Source organism: Geotrypetes seraphini, chromosome 18 (genome assembly GCF_902459505.1).
Source record: "Geotrypetes seraphini chromosome 18, aGeoSer1.1, whole genome shotgun sequence".
NCBI classification, from domain to species: domain Eukaryota; kingdom Metazoa; phylum Chordata; class Amphibia; order Gymnophiona; family Dermophiidae; genus Geotrypetes; species Geotrypetes seraphini.
The window spans coordinates 4,111,482-4,126,194 of record NC_047101.1 but is presented as its reverse complement, the minus strand read 5'-3'; the positions used below and the strand labels follow the sequence as shown (position 1 = coordinate 4,126,194).

General features: G+C 45.4%; 1 protein-coding gene across 2 annotated transcripts in view; it reads right to left on the bottom strand.

Annotated features, from left to right (window-relative positions):
- Positions 1–14,713, bottom strand: part of STK10 (serine/threonine kinase 10) — a 72,226-nt gene that overhangs the window by 44,481 nt on the left and 13,032 nt on the right. For both annotated transcript variants that reach the window (XM_033927795.1, XM_033927796.1), the window contains exon 2: positions 13,555–13,719. In XM_033927795.1, coding sequence (XP_033783686.1) covers positions 13,555–13,719 — 165 coding nt within the window. The remainder of the gene's footprint in view (positions 1–13,554; positions 13,720–14,713) is intronic.

Below are 14,713 nucleotides of genomic sequence, written 5' to 3'. Positions count from 1 at the left end.
CCCCTGCCAGTGCCAGAGCATCATCCTAGCTGGCTCACTCGGGCCAGTTATCAACAGACATTGCACACGTGCTGCATGCAACACTTTCACAGATATGGAGGTGGGAAGAGGTTGATACGGGTGTACCAATAGCTTCATGCTGCGTTTCAAATCTGATTTGAGAAGAAAAAAAAAGAACACAAATTCCTAGTGCCAGTGTAAGTATAAACATAGCCACCTTTTCCCCTCTGCTGCAGGCTGAGGTCAAGAGCTACCTTTTACCTAATGTGAGCCAAGGGCGAGGCAGATGAACAAGGGGTGTCTCCCGTCAGACCAGACTGAGTTAACACAGGCTGGCAGGACTGAAATTCCTGAAGCACAGTATCGGCTCATGCCCATTTAGACAAATTAATTAGCATGAAGATCAAAACCTGTTCCACACCGTCATACTAATGAGGGCCAGGCTAGTTATGTAACTGGGCCAAAATGAAATAGCATACTGGGAAGCCTTCCATCCCTATGAAAGCACATGCATATATAAAACTTGTTTTCTTGCTTCTTGAAATGAAGGGACATAAGGACAAGGATTTAAGTTTGTTAGATTCTGGATATACCACCTTTTTGAGGTACAACCAAAGTGGTTTACAGGCATTTTCTCTGTCCCTCTGGATTACCCTCACACCTTTCTCAGAAGCTTAAGGCAAATTACATTTATGTACACAAGTCCTTGGAGGGTTTACAATCTAAATTTGGACCAGAGGCAATGGAGATTGGTCAAGAACGCAAGCAGCCATAGTGGGATCTAGGTCTTCCTCCACACATTGCACAAAGCAAAGTGCTAATTCTTAGGTTAGTGTCAGCTGAGGTTTGTTTAGTTGAGTGGAGCAGTGGGCTGAGAACCAGGGGTGCAGGGTTCAAAACACAGCGACTGGCTCATTGGGCAAATCACATAACACTCCGCTGCCTCCGTCTACCAGACGTCTGGGGAAACCCAAACATGTCCTCTCTTTAGAGCACGGGTGCCAAAGTCCCTCCTGGAGGGCCGCAATCCAGTCGGGTTTTCAGGATTTCCCCAATGAATATGCATGAGATCTATTTGCAAGCACTGATTTCATTGTATGCTAATAGATCTCATGCATATTCATTGGGGAAATCCTGAAAACCCGACTGGATGGCGGCCCTCCAGGAGGGATTTTGACACCCCTGCTTTAGAGCAAGGGTGCCAAAGTCGGTCCTCCAGGGCCGCCATCCAGCCGGGTTTTCAGGATTTCTCCAACGAATATGCATGAGAGAGATTTGCTTATCAAGAAGGCAGTGCAGGCAAATCTGTCTCATGCATATTCATTGTGGATATCCTGAAAACCTGGCCTGCTGGTAGATCTCGAGGACCGGACTCGGGCAGCCCTGCTCCAGAGGGGTACTAGAACAGTCTCTCTCTTGACAGTTACTCTTTAAGAAAAGATCACCAGTTTTATCTTAACTCCATTATTGGTGGTCTTTTTTTTTCCCTCCACTTCATTTTCTATCACTGATGTAACCAACCCAGTGGAGCACATCTCCAAGTTACTTGTTTTAATTAAATCAGCAGTCTTCAAAGCTGGTCCCAGAGACCTGCTAGGTAGTCAGGTTTTCAGGATACCCCCAATGAATATGCATGAGAGATTTGCATACACAGACACCACTGTAAGTGTAGCCTGAAAAACCAGCCTACTTGTATTGGGCAACTGGAGGCAGCTCAATGAGTTGCAATTTACTGAACTTCCTGTTTTCACCCTTTGTTTAAACAAGATCTCTGTTGAGCTGGCTTTCTTGCTAACTCTCTCTCACACCTCAGAAATTGCAGTAAAAAGGGCTCGAGGATATCCAGTAGGATGGTGCAAGACCTAAACTCTTCATTTCATAATTCTGGTCCATTCTACATCACCCAACTTCTGCTGTGCTTAATTTTTGTGAAAGCAGGAAGGAACAAGGGGTCTAGAACATAAGAATATAAGAACTGTCGCTGCTGGGTCAGACCAGTGGTCCATTGCGCCCAGCAGTCCACTCATGCAGCGGCCCCCAGGTCGAAGACCTGTGCCCTAACCGACACCAGCCCTAGAGACAGAGGTGATGAGTAATGTGTATATTGGACACCCAAAAACAGATGGCCTGGGGAGATCCACTGCTTATACCTAGGAGAAGCAGCATAAAATCTGTTTTACTACTTGGATTTTTGCCAGGTATTTGGGACCTGGGTTGGCCACTGTTGGAATTAAGATACTGGGCTTGATGGCCCTTCGGTCTGTCCCAGTACGGCAGTTCTTATGTTAGCCAAGTCTAGGACAATCGAGACATTGTGACATCACTAATGAGGTTGGCTCTGAGGCATTGGTGGAATGAGGCATTATGACACCACAATCTCAGCTACTCTTTGGGTTTCTGCCTGGTACTTGGGACCTGGGTTGGCCACTGTTGGAAATAGGATACTGGGCTTGTCCCGTATAGTAAGAAATAAATTATGGTACTTCCTGAAAACAACGGTTGAATTGGTTGTCAAACACACATGACCCTGGAAAGCAGTGGCGTAGCCCCTGGGGGGAGGGGGTGGGAAAAGGGGGTTAGGCATCCTCATTCTTGGCTCAGGCTCTCTCAGTGACAACATACATACTTTCTGGCATTCCCCCCACCCCATAACCTATACAGTCCAGTATCTCTCTCCTTTCCCTCTTCCCCGTGGTCCAGCATCTCTTTCACTTTCCCCTACCTCACACACTGCCACTATAGTTCTCTGGCGTCGGCTCTTTCAAAGCATTCTTACCTTTTGCTGACCTGGAAGCTCTCTCTCTGCACAATACACAGAGAATTGCTGCAGAGAGAAAGAGGTGTGAGAGGGGAAAAAAGTGCATGCCCACCAGTGGTGTGTGGGGGTGGGGGGGGAAGGAGAGAAGAGAAACCCCCCTCTCTAAATTGGAGGGCTAGCAATGCAGAACTGTTCATAACAAGAGCTTCATCTCCAAACTGTCAGACCTTGGCCTTAGATTTTGTCCATCTTTAGCTAGTTTTCAAGGAGTCGAGTCCAATAAAATGGAGTCTCCCTACACAATTTTTGTTTGTTAATCCGCATTTCCGTGCGAACTGGTTCGCAAGGATTAAGGTTGCTGAGCGCTACCCAGGCTGCAACTGAACAGATGACTCCATGTCAAGGACATGCCCAAACTAAAACACTGAAAGCCCCAGATTAGTTGGAAGGCATGTTCTAATCCAGGGTTTGTCAACATGCCCAAGAGCCGGTGACTGCACCAAAGACATAAAAAAGGTTACGTGAACTAAAGCAGAGGTATGCCCAATTCATTCCGCATGCCCGTGTCATGCAGCTCAGACTCGCAGTGCCAACGCATGCCAGTGACTTCATTCGGCATCGATGCACTCAGCGAAACAAGCGCCACTGGGAAAAGCTTTCAGAAGCAGACAACTGCCACCCTGGGTCAGCCAGGGAGAGAAGCATCCAGCTACATCTCCATTAGCATTCTCCAAATAATTCTTAGGGTGTGGCCAGCTGGCTCTGGGCATGTGCTGAAGCCTATGAAAAGATGCCAATCCTACTGACTCACAGCACAGGTTTCCAAAAGGCAGATCCATTTGGGAGTGCCATGAGTTTGGAGAGGACAGACTAGGTGCAAGAATTTAGATCACAAAAACTAAACATATATTGCACATGTAAATCTCCCACATCCTTGCCCCCACCCACTGCGTAGCTAAAATAAGAATTGCCGGTGCTGGGTCAGACCAGGGGTCCATCGTGCCCAGCAGTCCGCTCATGCGGCGTCCCCCAGGTCAAAGACCAGTGCTCTAAAATGAATCCAGCCTCACCTGTGTACGTCCCAGTTTAGCAGGAACTTGTCCAGCTTAGTCTTGAAACCCTGGAGGGGGTTTTCCCCTACAACACACTCAGAAATTCTACTACTTATCACTTATCCAATCCAATCCTTAGTCTTATATACCAGGTCATTCCCCAGAGGGACTCAAACTGATTTACTCATATAGCGCTGAAAGACATTTATAGACGGTCCCTGTTCAGAAGAACTTACAATCTAACTTGGACAGACAGACATGACGTATGAGATGCAGAACCTAAGATGAGAGGAGCTAGGAGTCGAAAGCACTTTCGAAGAGGTGGGCTTTTAACTGGGCCTTGAACACTGCCAGAGACGGAGCCAGCCGTAGGGATTTGGGCAGCTTGTTCCAAGCATAAGGCGCAGCAAGGCAGAAGGGAGGGAGTCTAGAATTGGCAGCTGAAGAGAAGGGCACAGAAAGAAGAAATCCTCTCACTCTTTACCTCAATAGTCCAATCCACGCTCCCCAATTTAACCATTTAAGAGTGGAGGGAGGGGGAAATTAAAGTGGGTTACTATTAAGATATATTTACCACTAACTAGTGTTTTAACGCAGGTTTTTCTATTTCGTGTTATTTTCTGTTCAGCAGCTCTGCGTCATTTGTGCAAAAGAGTAAGGCTAAGTTATTTCACATCCTTGGCAACACAGCATACTTTGTCCAAGTGGAAAGTTAGCGCTGCTCTGTCTTTTAATTCATGGTGGGTTTATACGCAAGTATGAGGAGGTGGATGCTGCTAAGCGTTGTTTGGTTCAGTAATTTGAGCCCCTTTGGATGACTATTGTTCATTTGTTACTGTATAATCCTTGTTTTGCACTAGAGAACGACACGGGGACAAATTTTTCACCGTCCCCGCGGGAACTCATTTTCCCGTCTCATCTCCGTGAGTTCTTTTCCTGCCCCTGCCCTATTCTTGCAAGCTCATCTGAACAAGCCTCAAACATTTTAAAATCATAAGCGTTCGAGGCTTGTGTGATTAAGGCAGAGCTTACAGGAAATGGGGCGGGGACAGCGACAAAACTCACGGGGACGGGGAAATGGAGTTCCTGCGGAGACGTGGAAAAAAATTTGTCCCCATGTCATTCTCTATTTTGGACTCCTAGCTTGTTAGTTCAAGCTGAAATTTTACTTCTTTGTGGGAAGTGGTGGTGGTGGGGGGGGGGGGAGTTGGAAAGGGGCGACTCCTATATTGTATTGTTTTAAAATTAAATAAAGTTATTTCAAAAAGAAAAGCACAGGTCCCAGATTTTACAGAAGGCCTCATACTAATAACTGGGGGTGAACAGTAAAACAACATGTCTTAACGGTAGGCCACATTGATAATTCCTCCCCCCAGATCACCCTTAAACCCCCCCTCCTTGTGTAGCACTCAATTTACTTTTACATGTCTTGGAGTAGGGCTGGGGGCCAGGAAGACCTTTGTTGCTTTCCTTATAAAATCACACTTGCCCCATCTTGCCGTAATATTGATGTTACATAGAACAATAACGCAGAACAATAAATTGAGTTACCAAAAGACCACTTCCTGTTTAATGTTGGAGTGAAATGATAACCCACCTTTACCTCCCCTCCCCACCCTGTCAAAACATCTTCATCCTCCAGCCAGTTACCTTAAGGGCATGTGACAGATCAAAAGGAAGATCTCCTTTAGGTAAATATTGGCTCTCTGGACTCAATGCTAAAAAAGCCAATAGCAAGAAGCGTACCACATGTCCCAATGCCCCCTTAAGAACATAAGAACATAAGCAGTGCCTCCGCCGGGTCAGACCACAGGTCCATCCCGCCCAGCAGTCCGCTCCCGCGGCGGCCCAAACAGGTCACGACCTGTCAGAATCATCAGAAGGGGCTCCCTTGCCACCTTGGCTTCCCATTTAAGTCCTGCCTTCCTATCGAAGCCCTAGCCCTCCGGTCTTTCACATGCACGACCTGGTTGGTTTTTACTCATTACCTGGTTAACTTTCTATACTTGTGTTACATCCCAGCTCCTCCTTCAGTATCCCATGATCCCTTTATCCCTCAGGAATCCGTCCAATCCCTGTTTGAATCCCTGGACCGTACTCTGCCTGATCACTTCCTTTCTAATTTAAGCTCAAGAACAAAAAAAAAAGACTTGGGAACCCAAAAGGTCATCTCTGCATTCTAGGTAAAGGGTTAAAACAAGGGTCTAAGCCGACAGCATTTGAGGAAGATGAGGGCTCAGCAAACGAATGCAGATGCCTTTATTTTGTCTAGGAACACATCCTGCTATTGTTACTCAAATTTTTGGCAACGGTTGCTTCTGAGTCATCTGGGGGTTTTGAAGTAGCTCTTCTAAAAGCAGGACTTAACTGCAACAGAACGGATGCATCGCTTAACCATGTGCGTTCTGCAGACACCCAGTTGCTTCCTAGAACTACCCAGTTAATCTTTATCTCTACTTGAGTTCTGATCAATCTTTGCAATCCAAGGCATTTTTCAAATTCCAACCCTAGTGCATTTTATTCCATCGGCCTCTGGTTAGGCACTGGGAGTTAGCTAACATCTGGAGTTTTGAACGCTATACGGAAAATTGAAGGCTACAAATTTCTGCTCAAAGTAAGTTGAAAAGACAGGCTGTTAGTAACCGGTCAAGAAAGGACAATTCCATGGATCATTCTTTTGACTTTAGATTACAGAATAACCTTCTAGAAGTCTTCCTCCTTGTACACATCTAAAAGGTCAATGATACTGCTGAATTCATTGAAGAAGGGAGCCTATAACCACTCTGTACTATGACCCTGTTCCTTATATTAAATAAAATAACAAATAACTTCTGTAGTGATGCATTATTTGCTAAATGTTTTGACATCTGTTAGCAGTAACTGACCATGTGTGTTCTACCACGTATCCATTGCAAGAACCAACAAGAACACAAAGCCATAGAAAAATTAGTACTAGAACATTCTTAAAAGAGCTCCGACACCTTGTTTTTGATAACTGGTATGAAAACAATGTGGCAAAATTGGCCAAGTTTATTTGCTCATATCATAAGAGATGAAGTAGCCCCATGAGGCCTGACCATTTCCCTTCCTCATGTCCACTCTACTCCTCCAGCCTTGTCCATCCTTCTGGTCTTCCCTCTTGATATCTGAACTACCTCTGCTGCTCTGCCTCTTGCACTGCTGCAGACCCTACTGCACAGATTTCTGTTACATGCCCTCCCGACGCAAGCGGGGTCCAGGTCTCCATCTGTTGCAGCTGCCAGTTGCTCCCGAGCACTTAGGTTACAGATAGGTTCTACATGTGAGCCATGTCCACATCCTATTGCCTTTTAGTCTACTGTAAAGAGATTTGGATTTCTCACATGCCTTTCAAATTGGTATATGGAGGCAAGTTGAACTGACCATACGCCATAATCTTTCCTCCAAACACCTACACACCATTGTACCACAGAAAAGATTATTTGGTTACCCTGCCAGACAATACAGAAAAAGCCCTTGTCCTGCTTCACAGAACATTCTTCAATGGCTTGCAATTGCTCAAGAGGTGGGAGTCTGATCATTAGCATACTGCGAGACAAGTTACTGGAAGCACAATATAACTATTCAGCCAAGGTTTTCTAACAAACACAGAAAAATTAATTCCTTTCTTCCTTTCTCAGCACCCCCAGGATTCTTTCATAAGATTACAACTCTTTGGAAAAGAACACACTCCATTTAAATCAAAAGTAATAGTGAGAGGAGCTAAAATCAGGCACAGTTGTCTTTCAGGTTTGGGTCACATATGAAGGATGGTTAACTAGGCTCAGCAAGATAGATGCTTCCTCTTGAAAACAAGGCCTACTTGAGGAGAAGTGTAGGTGCACCTTCTGTGGCAACACATTTACGAAACTAAAGAGGAGTTAAGAGCAGATGCTTAAAAGACCAAGAGAATCTATGAACTCTATTTGGACCCAATTAGCAAGCTCCCTTCCCCTCGTCTCATAAACACGCAGAATATAAGGCAAGAGTATCAAGTGATTAGGGTGAAACGTAACCTCCCCTCCCCAATAACTTGGAGGCCCCTAGCCCATCTTCCTTAACCAAGACTTTGATAACTGAACTCAGCCATTATGGTCAACTATCGGTCTTGTAAAAATGTGTAAACTCGATATAATTCATTAAAAGATCAAACTCAATTTATATATTTGGTACTCGAGTTTGGGTGGCTGTTAGGATCCAGTGTTTTGTTTTAATTGCTGGTGCTCTTTGCTACCTCCTCCCCAGAAGCTGCAGCCTTAGGTGACGGCCATCTTGCCTAATGGTTAAACTAGTCTTTAACAGCTGGCCTTAGCAAAAATGAGACCCTCTGTGTAAGCTGACAGAGCTCAAGCGTTATCACTTACTATACTGCACAACTTGTAAATCTTTTGAGGCTCCTGAAGTTTCTACTTAGAACCACATCCCTTCATTGTCTCCTCTGACTATGTTCCTGTAAAGTTAATAGACACGGAGTATTTCCTTTTCCAACCATAAACATCCAGAATGAGCTTCAGCTCTTCCAACCACCATCTGGAAATTTAAATCCACCAATTTTCCTTCCACCTTTCCAAAACCTGAAATCTCATTGGCTCCGTTTCTTTCAGCTCCAACACAATGTTCGGCCTTATAGTCTCAGCATGAACTAAGGAGTATGTAGCAGATCTTACTAAAAGAGATGCCTGGCTAATTAAAAGCATAACTGCAAAATAAAAGTGCGGTATGGTTTCCATTAATCCGTTTTCAGTACCTAGGACGAAGGAATGTACAGTAAACTGCTCAGCTCACCTTTCAGTCAGTATTAGAGCCTTCAGGTTGTACCCCACAAAGAGTGAAAGTGACTCTTCCTCTTCCATGCACTGTACCCAATTATTTTTGGGAGGAATAGGGTATGTTAGTGTATCTTTGTTTTATGTATTTGGAAAAAAATCCATCTTGCCTTCATAGTACTTAAACCAAGCAGCCAGGTCAGTTACTTTGAGACGTTCCTTCAAAAGTATAAATATCTCTTGTTACAAAAGCACTTCCTCAATACTCCATTCATCGGGCAAGTTTCTCTTATCTGTACCTTTCTCCTCTATTGCCAACTCCAGGCTCCGTTCCTTCTCTCTTGCTGCACCATACCTGTGTCAGTACGTCAAGCTCCATCCTTGGCAGTATTCAAATCCAAGCTATAATCCCATTTTCCGGGAGGTTTCTTTTAACTCCTAGCTCCCACTCGCTTGTAAAAGCCTGAGAAACTTCCCTAACCTTCCACTTGTCCTGTTAGTCTGTTTAACTTGTCTCTTGAATGTTTTAAAAGTACAACGCTGCATATGTCTAGCAGCACAACACAAATGCTAAGTAAGATGTTTTTTCAACAATAGTGTTTCTAGAGCTTTACAATTCCTGAAATTGAGAAAAATCTCACTTAGTACTGGCCTTAGCCTAGGAGGGAGGAATCCAAGGCTTTGTTTAGCACCTGGAAATCCTGTGTGCTTATAAAAACCAGCTACTTCCTATCCAAACAAAAAGTACAACCAAGTTTAGCTTATTGTAAAGTATATACAACATGTTGCTTGCTTCCTTTCAGCTGCCCTGGTATGCAAAGAAACAAGAGTCCGTTCCAGTTACCCTCGTTGTCTTCTTCAGGCAGCAGAACACGCCCGTCCCAACAACTCGACTGCAGAAAAGGTTCAGCTGCAAAATAATCAAATCTTCTATTTGTGTGTCGCGCATACCAATGCAGGCTCAAGGCGACTTACAGAGAGAAGGTGGGAATAAAGAGCAGAACAGGGTGAGGGAGGTAGGGGGGAAAAAAGGAGAATAAGGTGTAGCTAGGCTCCACTCTGGTTGTTTCTGCGAGGTCGTTCCAAGTTTTCACTCTCAGGAAGGATAGAATGGAGTGAAGAATACACCTGTACTGGAGATTTTTTGTAGTTGGGAGATTTAGTTGTATCCTGTCGAGGGTTCTGCGAGATTATTAGAGAAATCAAGTCTCAAAAAACATCCAACCCGTATCCAAAATTTATAGAAAAAATGGGTTACTTAGATGATCACAATAATCTTTTATGAATGTTTACCATATCTTTGTTGTCATTATAACATGTTGAATAAAACTCATTCCTCAACTTCTATTAAAACTACTCACATTTTCTCTTGGAGCATCTTACTACTCAAATGGGTGATGGGCATATCATAACAATGCAGATATCAGATCTTAGGACCTCTTATGATTTATATACCATTCCAAGTCTACATCCTGTATTTGTATTTCATAATCATTTATGCCCACCACCTCCACCAATCCCTCACACATTTTTCTTATGGTGGAATGCCTAAATTCTCAATTTTTGTATATCAAAAAATTAGCCAATAAAAATCCTTCATACATATTCTGTGACTAGAAAGTCTTATAACATGAAAGGCAACACTTATCTTGGTGGATCCGGCCACAATCAACATTGATATGCAGTACAATCAATGGCAGGGCTCTGTAAGAGGCAGCCCATGTCTTTGACAAGAGTTGGATATGAGGAGCTGCTGAATTTCCATGGAGTATGTGATGAATGATGCAGGATGTGTTGAATTTTATTTGCGATGGGATGGGTAGACAGCGCAATTGCTTGATGAAGGCTGAGACCGAGTCGTCTTTTTTTCAAGTCGAAAATTAATCTTACAGCTGTGTTTTGAATAAAGCTGCATTTTATGGACTAGAGTAGGGTTGATTCCCATGTAGGCGGAATTACAGTAATCCAGCTGTGGTAGAATCACCATCTGCACAATCAGGGCAAAATGGTGCCGATGAAAGTTTGTTCTGACGAGTCTTAACTGTCTCATGGTGAAGAGGGACTTCTTCCAGAGATGGGAGATTTGTGGTTCCATCATAAGTGTGGAGTCTAGAATGCAGCCTAGGATTTCGGAGGTTTTATCTACTGTGAGGGTGTTGCCCGACTGAAGAGCGATGCTTGTCGGTGCTGTCTGCTGGGCAGCGTGGAAGTATAGAGATTTTTGAAGCAGGTGGTGCTGCATGTCAAGATGAAGCTGCGCAGTTAAGAGGTTGAACAGCAAAAAGCTGGACAGAGACAAATGGGAAGAATTCCAGTTTGCTCCTTCATAAAAACTTAGGTCCCTTAATAAGAACGTAAGAATAGCCTTACTGGGTCAGACCAATGGACCATTTAACCCAGTATCCTGACTTCGCACACCTCCTGCCACCCTCCCTGCAAGCTTCACTACATCAATTTAAAGACCACAATGTGCCTGATCTCGAACAGCTTTGGAAACAGTTTTCATCATTGCATTCACCAGGTGAGTAGATGGTGTGGAAGGTGCTACCATGTGAATGAGTTTCAAAGGGCCAAAGGATGGTTGTGAGGTGGTCACCTAAGGCAGCAGCCTTTTGCTCCTAGCCCTGTTCCTCAAAAATGACTCCCCACCCGCAAAGTGAGATTCTTCCAACTGCTTTGATACCAGTAGGAGGTGCTGCTTCCATACTGTGTTTTCAATGGCTAAGGACAACAGGTTCTCTGGAGTAGAGAATGACACGGGGGAAAAATTTGTCCCCATCCCCGCCAACCGTCTGATCCCATCCACACAAGCCTCGAATAGTTATGATTTTATATTGAACTTATTTTATTAAAGTATAAAAAGAAAGAATATTCAGTACAATTGTCTTTTTATAAACAAAAAATACAGAGGAAGGATCAACAAAACCCCCGTCTCCCCTCCTCTTCAGAAATATCCACTCCACTATTGAGAAAACTGAATAAGCCAAATTATTACACAGAAAAATCATGCTAACAGAATACCACACTCACACATGAAAGAATTGTGTTAGGGGAGAGCAACTAGGGCAACTGCCCCCTGGTCAGAGAGAGCCCTAAGTCAGCTGGAAGCTAAAGAAGCACAGTCTGGGCTTAGCAGTCCCCAGTTATGTCTAACACAAAATAGAAAAAAAAAAAGTCTACCTTTTGTTGTCTAGTCATTTTATTTTTTACATCACATTGGTCTCAGATTCTGGTTTCTGTTTCATTCTGTCTACTCTTAACTCACTTGCAAGGAAGGGTCTCCTGACCATTTGATATGTCTTCTTTCTCCATGCTTACCATTCATCTTCCATCTCTGTATATGTTTCTTCCCCCATGTTCAGCAAGCATTTCCCTTCTCTGTCTCTTATACTTCCCTTTCTGGTGTTTCCCCTGTGCTCATCTCCCTGCCTTCATCTCCCTCTTCTATGATCCCTCTCCTCTTATGTACAGTATCACTCTTCTATATCCCTATGCCCCACCTGCCAGCATCTTCCTTCTCGGTTCTTATTCTCCCCCTTGTCTAGCCATTTTCTCTCTTTGTCCTTATACCCTCCCATGTCTAGCATTACCCATCTGTGTCCATATATGACATCAATGCAGATGCAGCATTCCCCTTTTGTCCCTGTTCCTATGCTCCCATCCATACCCACCATCTTCCCTCTTTGTATATCTCTGTGTCCAGCATCTCTCTTCTTACTCCCTTAACACCAATGTCTCTCACTTTCATCCCTTCCTCCGCTATATTCAATATTTCACTCACTCTTCCTTCGTCCCCTTGGTTCAGCTTTTCTCTTTCACTTTCTCTTCCTCCGTGCAGGTCCTGCTCTCTTCACTCTAGCCCCATTTCTCATGGGTCCAACACCTCTATCCCCTCCCTTCAGTGCCCAGGTGTGGGTCTGGCACCTCTCCCATCCCTCCAGCTCCACTCCACCCACCACATGGGCCCAGCACCTGTTTTCCTTTCCCCAATCCCCAGACCAGATCCAGCAACTGTCTCCCTTCCTTTCAGCTCCAGCAGCCCAAGCAACTCCCTCCCCCCTTCACGGGTGCAGCAGCAGCCCCCCCTCCTTCCCTATTGCTGGTCCAACAGCCCCCCAACTCTCGCACCCTCCATCCTGATGGCGGACAGCAAATAAAACCCCCCAAAAACCCTGCGAGTGTAACTCCTGGATCAATCCCTTCACACCTCCAAGGGCAGGTATACCAGCCTGTTGGAACGGAAGCTTTCTGTACGCAGGGCTGCTCGGACTGGAACCTTCTTGTGGCCGGAAGTTACATCAGAAGGAGGGATTCGGCAGCAAGAAGATTCTGGTCCGAGCAGCCCTGTGTCAAACATGCAGGAAGCTTCTGTTCCAAAAGGCTAATATGCCTGCCCCGAGAGGCGTGAAAGGGCTGACCCCAGGAGTCACAGTCGCAGGTTTGTTTGTTTTTATTTTTTGCCATCTGCCATCAGGAGGGAGTGTGGGGGACTGTTGGACCAGCAATAGGGAGGGAGGAGGGCTATTGCTGCACCCGTGATGGCGAGAGGGGGCTGCTGGTGTCGAAGGCATGGAGGCAACTCGCAGCAGATACTTCACTGCAGGGACAAGCCCATTCACCGCTCCGCAGGGCGGTGAATGGCCTTGTCCCTGAACCCACAGCAACCAGTCTTCTCCCCTCCCCGTTCCTGCGGGTTACCCGCGGGTAACTGTCACCGTGTCATTCTCTACCCTGGAGTTCTCCAAAGCTTGCGCCTGTGCATCACTGTTGAAAGTGTGATAATGAAACAGCACCACCCACTGGTAGGACTGTAGGTAGAAGACTCCCGATCCGCTCAGAGGGAACAATCCCCTCCACATACCCTTGTCAAAAAGAAGCCTGGACGCACTTATCTGGTTCACTCAGCTGGAATTTGACACAAAATCTTTACAGAACCAACTTGACTGTGGTCACCTCTTACCCAGAGTTTGTTCTCATGGTAGAAAGCCCCCAGAAGCTTGACGATGTGATGATGGTCGCAGCTAGCCAATATCTCAATTTCCACAATGTATTCCTCCAGTTCCTCTTCACTCTTGGTCTCAATTACTTTAGCGGCAGCCAGGACTCCAGTCTCTCTGTTCCTAGCCTGCAAGACAGAAGGCAAAAGCACCATCAGGAATCGGGGAAAGCCAAGCAGGTGCTCAGCCCAGACTGCCTTTCCCTTCCTCACTCACGATTACTGCTACTGGTTATCACTTCTATAGTGCTGAAAGCTGTACACAGCACTGTACATTTTGACATTTAAAAGAAAGGCTCTGCTCGGAAGAGCTTACAATCTAACTTGGACAGACAGACATGACATATAGGGTTGGGGATGCAGAACCCAAGGTGAGAGGAGGTAGGAGTCAAAAGCAGTCTCAAAAGACGTGGGCTTTTAACTGGGCCTAGAACACTGCCAGAGACGGAGCCCACCATAGGGATTCAGGCATATGGTGCAGCAAGGCAGAAGGGACGGAGGCTGGAGTTGACAGAGGAGGAGAAGGGCACAGATAGGAGGGACTTACCATTTGAACGGAGCTTACCCTGGTGGGGGGGGGAGTGGAGGACATAGGTGGAGATAAGTGAAGAGAAGTGGGGAGGGGCAGCCGAGCCATGCTATTAATGCCATGTGATTCTGCCGTCATGTTTTGGCCCACTAACCTGTACAAGACTCTCTATAGCACACTACAATATCTCCAGGTGTTTCACTTTTACTTTCTGACTTTTGTTTCTGGAATTTTTGTTTTAAATAAATGGCACAATTTCTTCCTCCCCACCAGCGGAGAACAGGATTCGGGCTTTGCAAGCCATTGGAAGAGCAAATCCTGCAGTGTGCTGTGTGTGAGTTCAGAAAACTGCTTTCGCAGAGTTTCTGAGGCAGAAGGGTGGAAATTCAGCATAACTGTAAACCTTCTAAAACAAGAGTGAACAGAAGATCCCTGTAGCAGCTTGTAGAGAGTTACATAGGGTGGGGAAATATCAAGAGAGAAGGTGGGGTTTCCCTTTGTGGTTTTCTTTGTAAATCACACTGCAAGAGAGGAAATGTGAGCAGAAACAGGGCCCCCCCAGCCCATCCAGTTCTCCTGCTGGGTCCCTCCCAC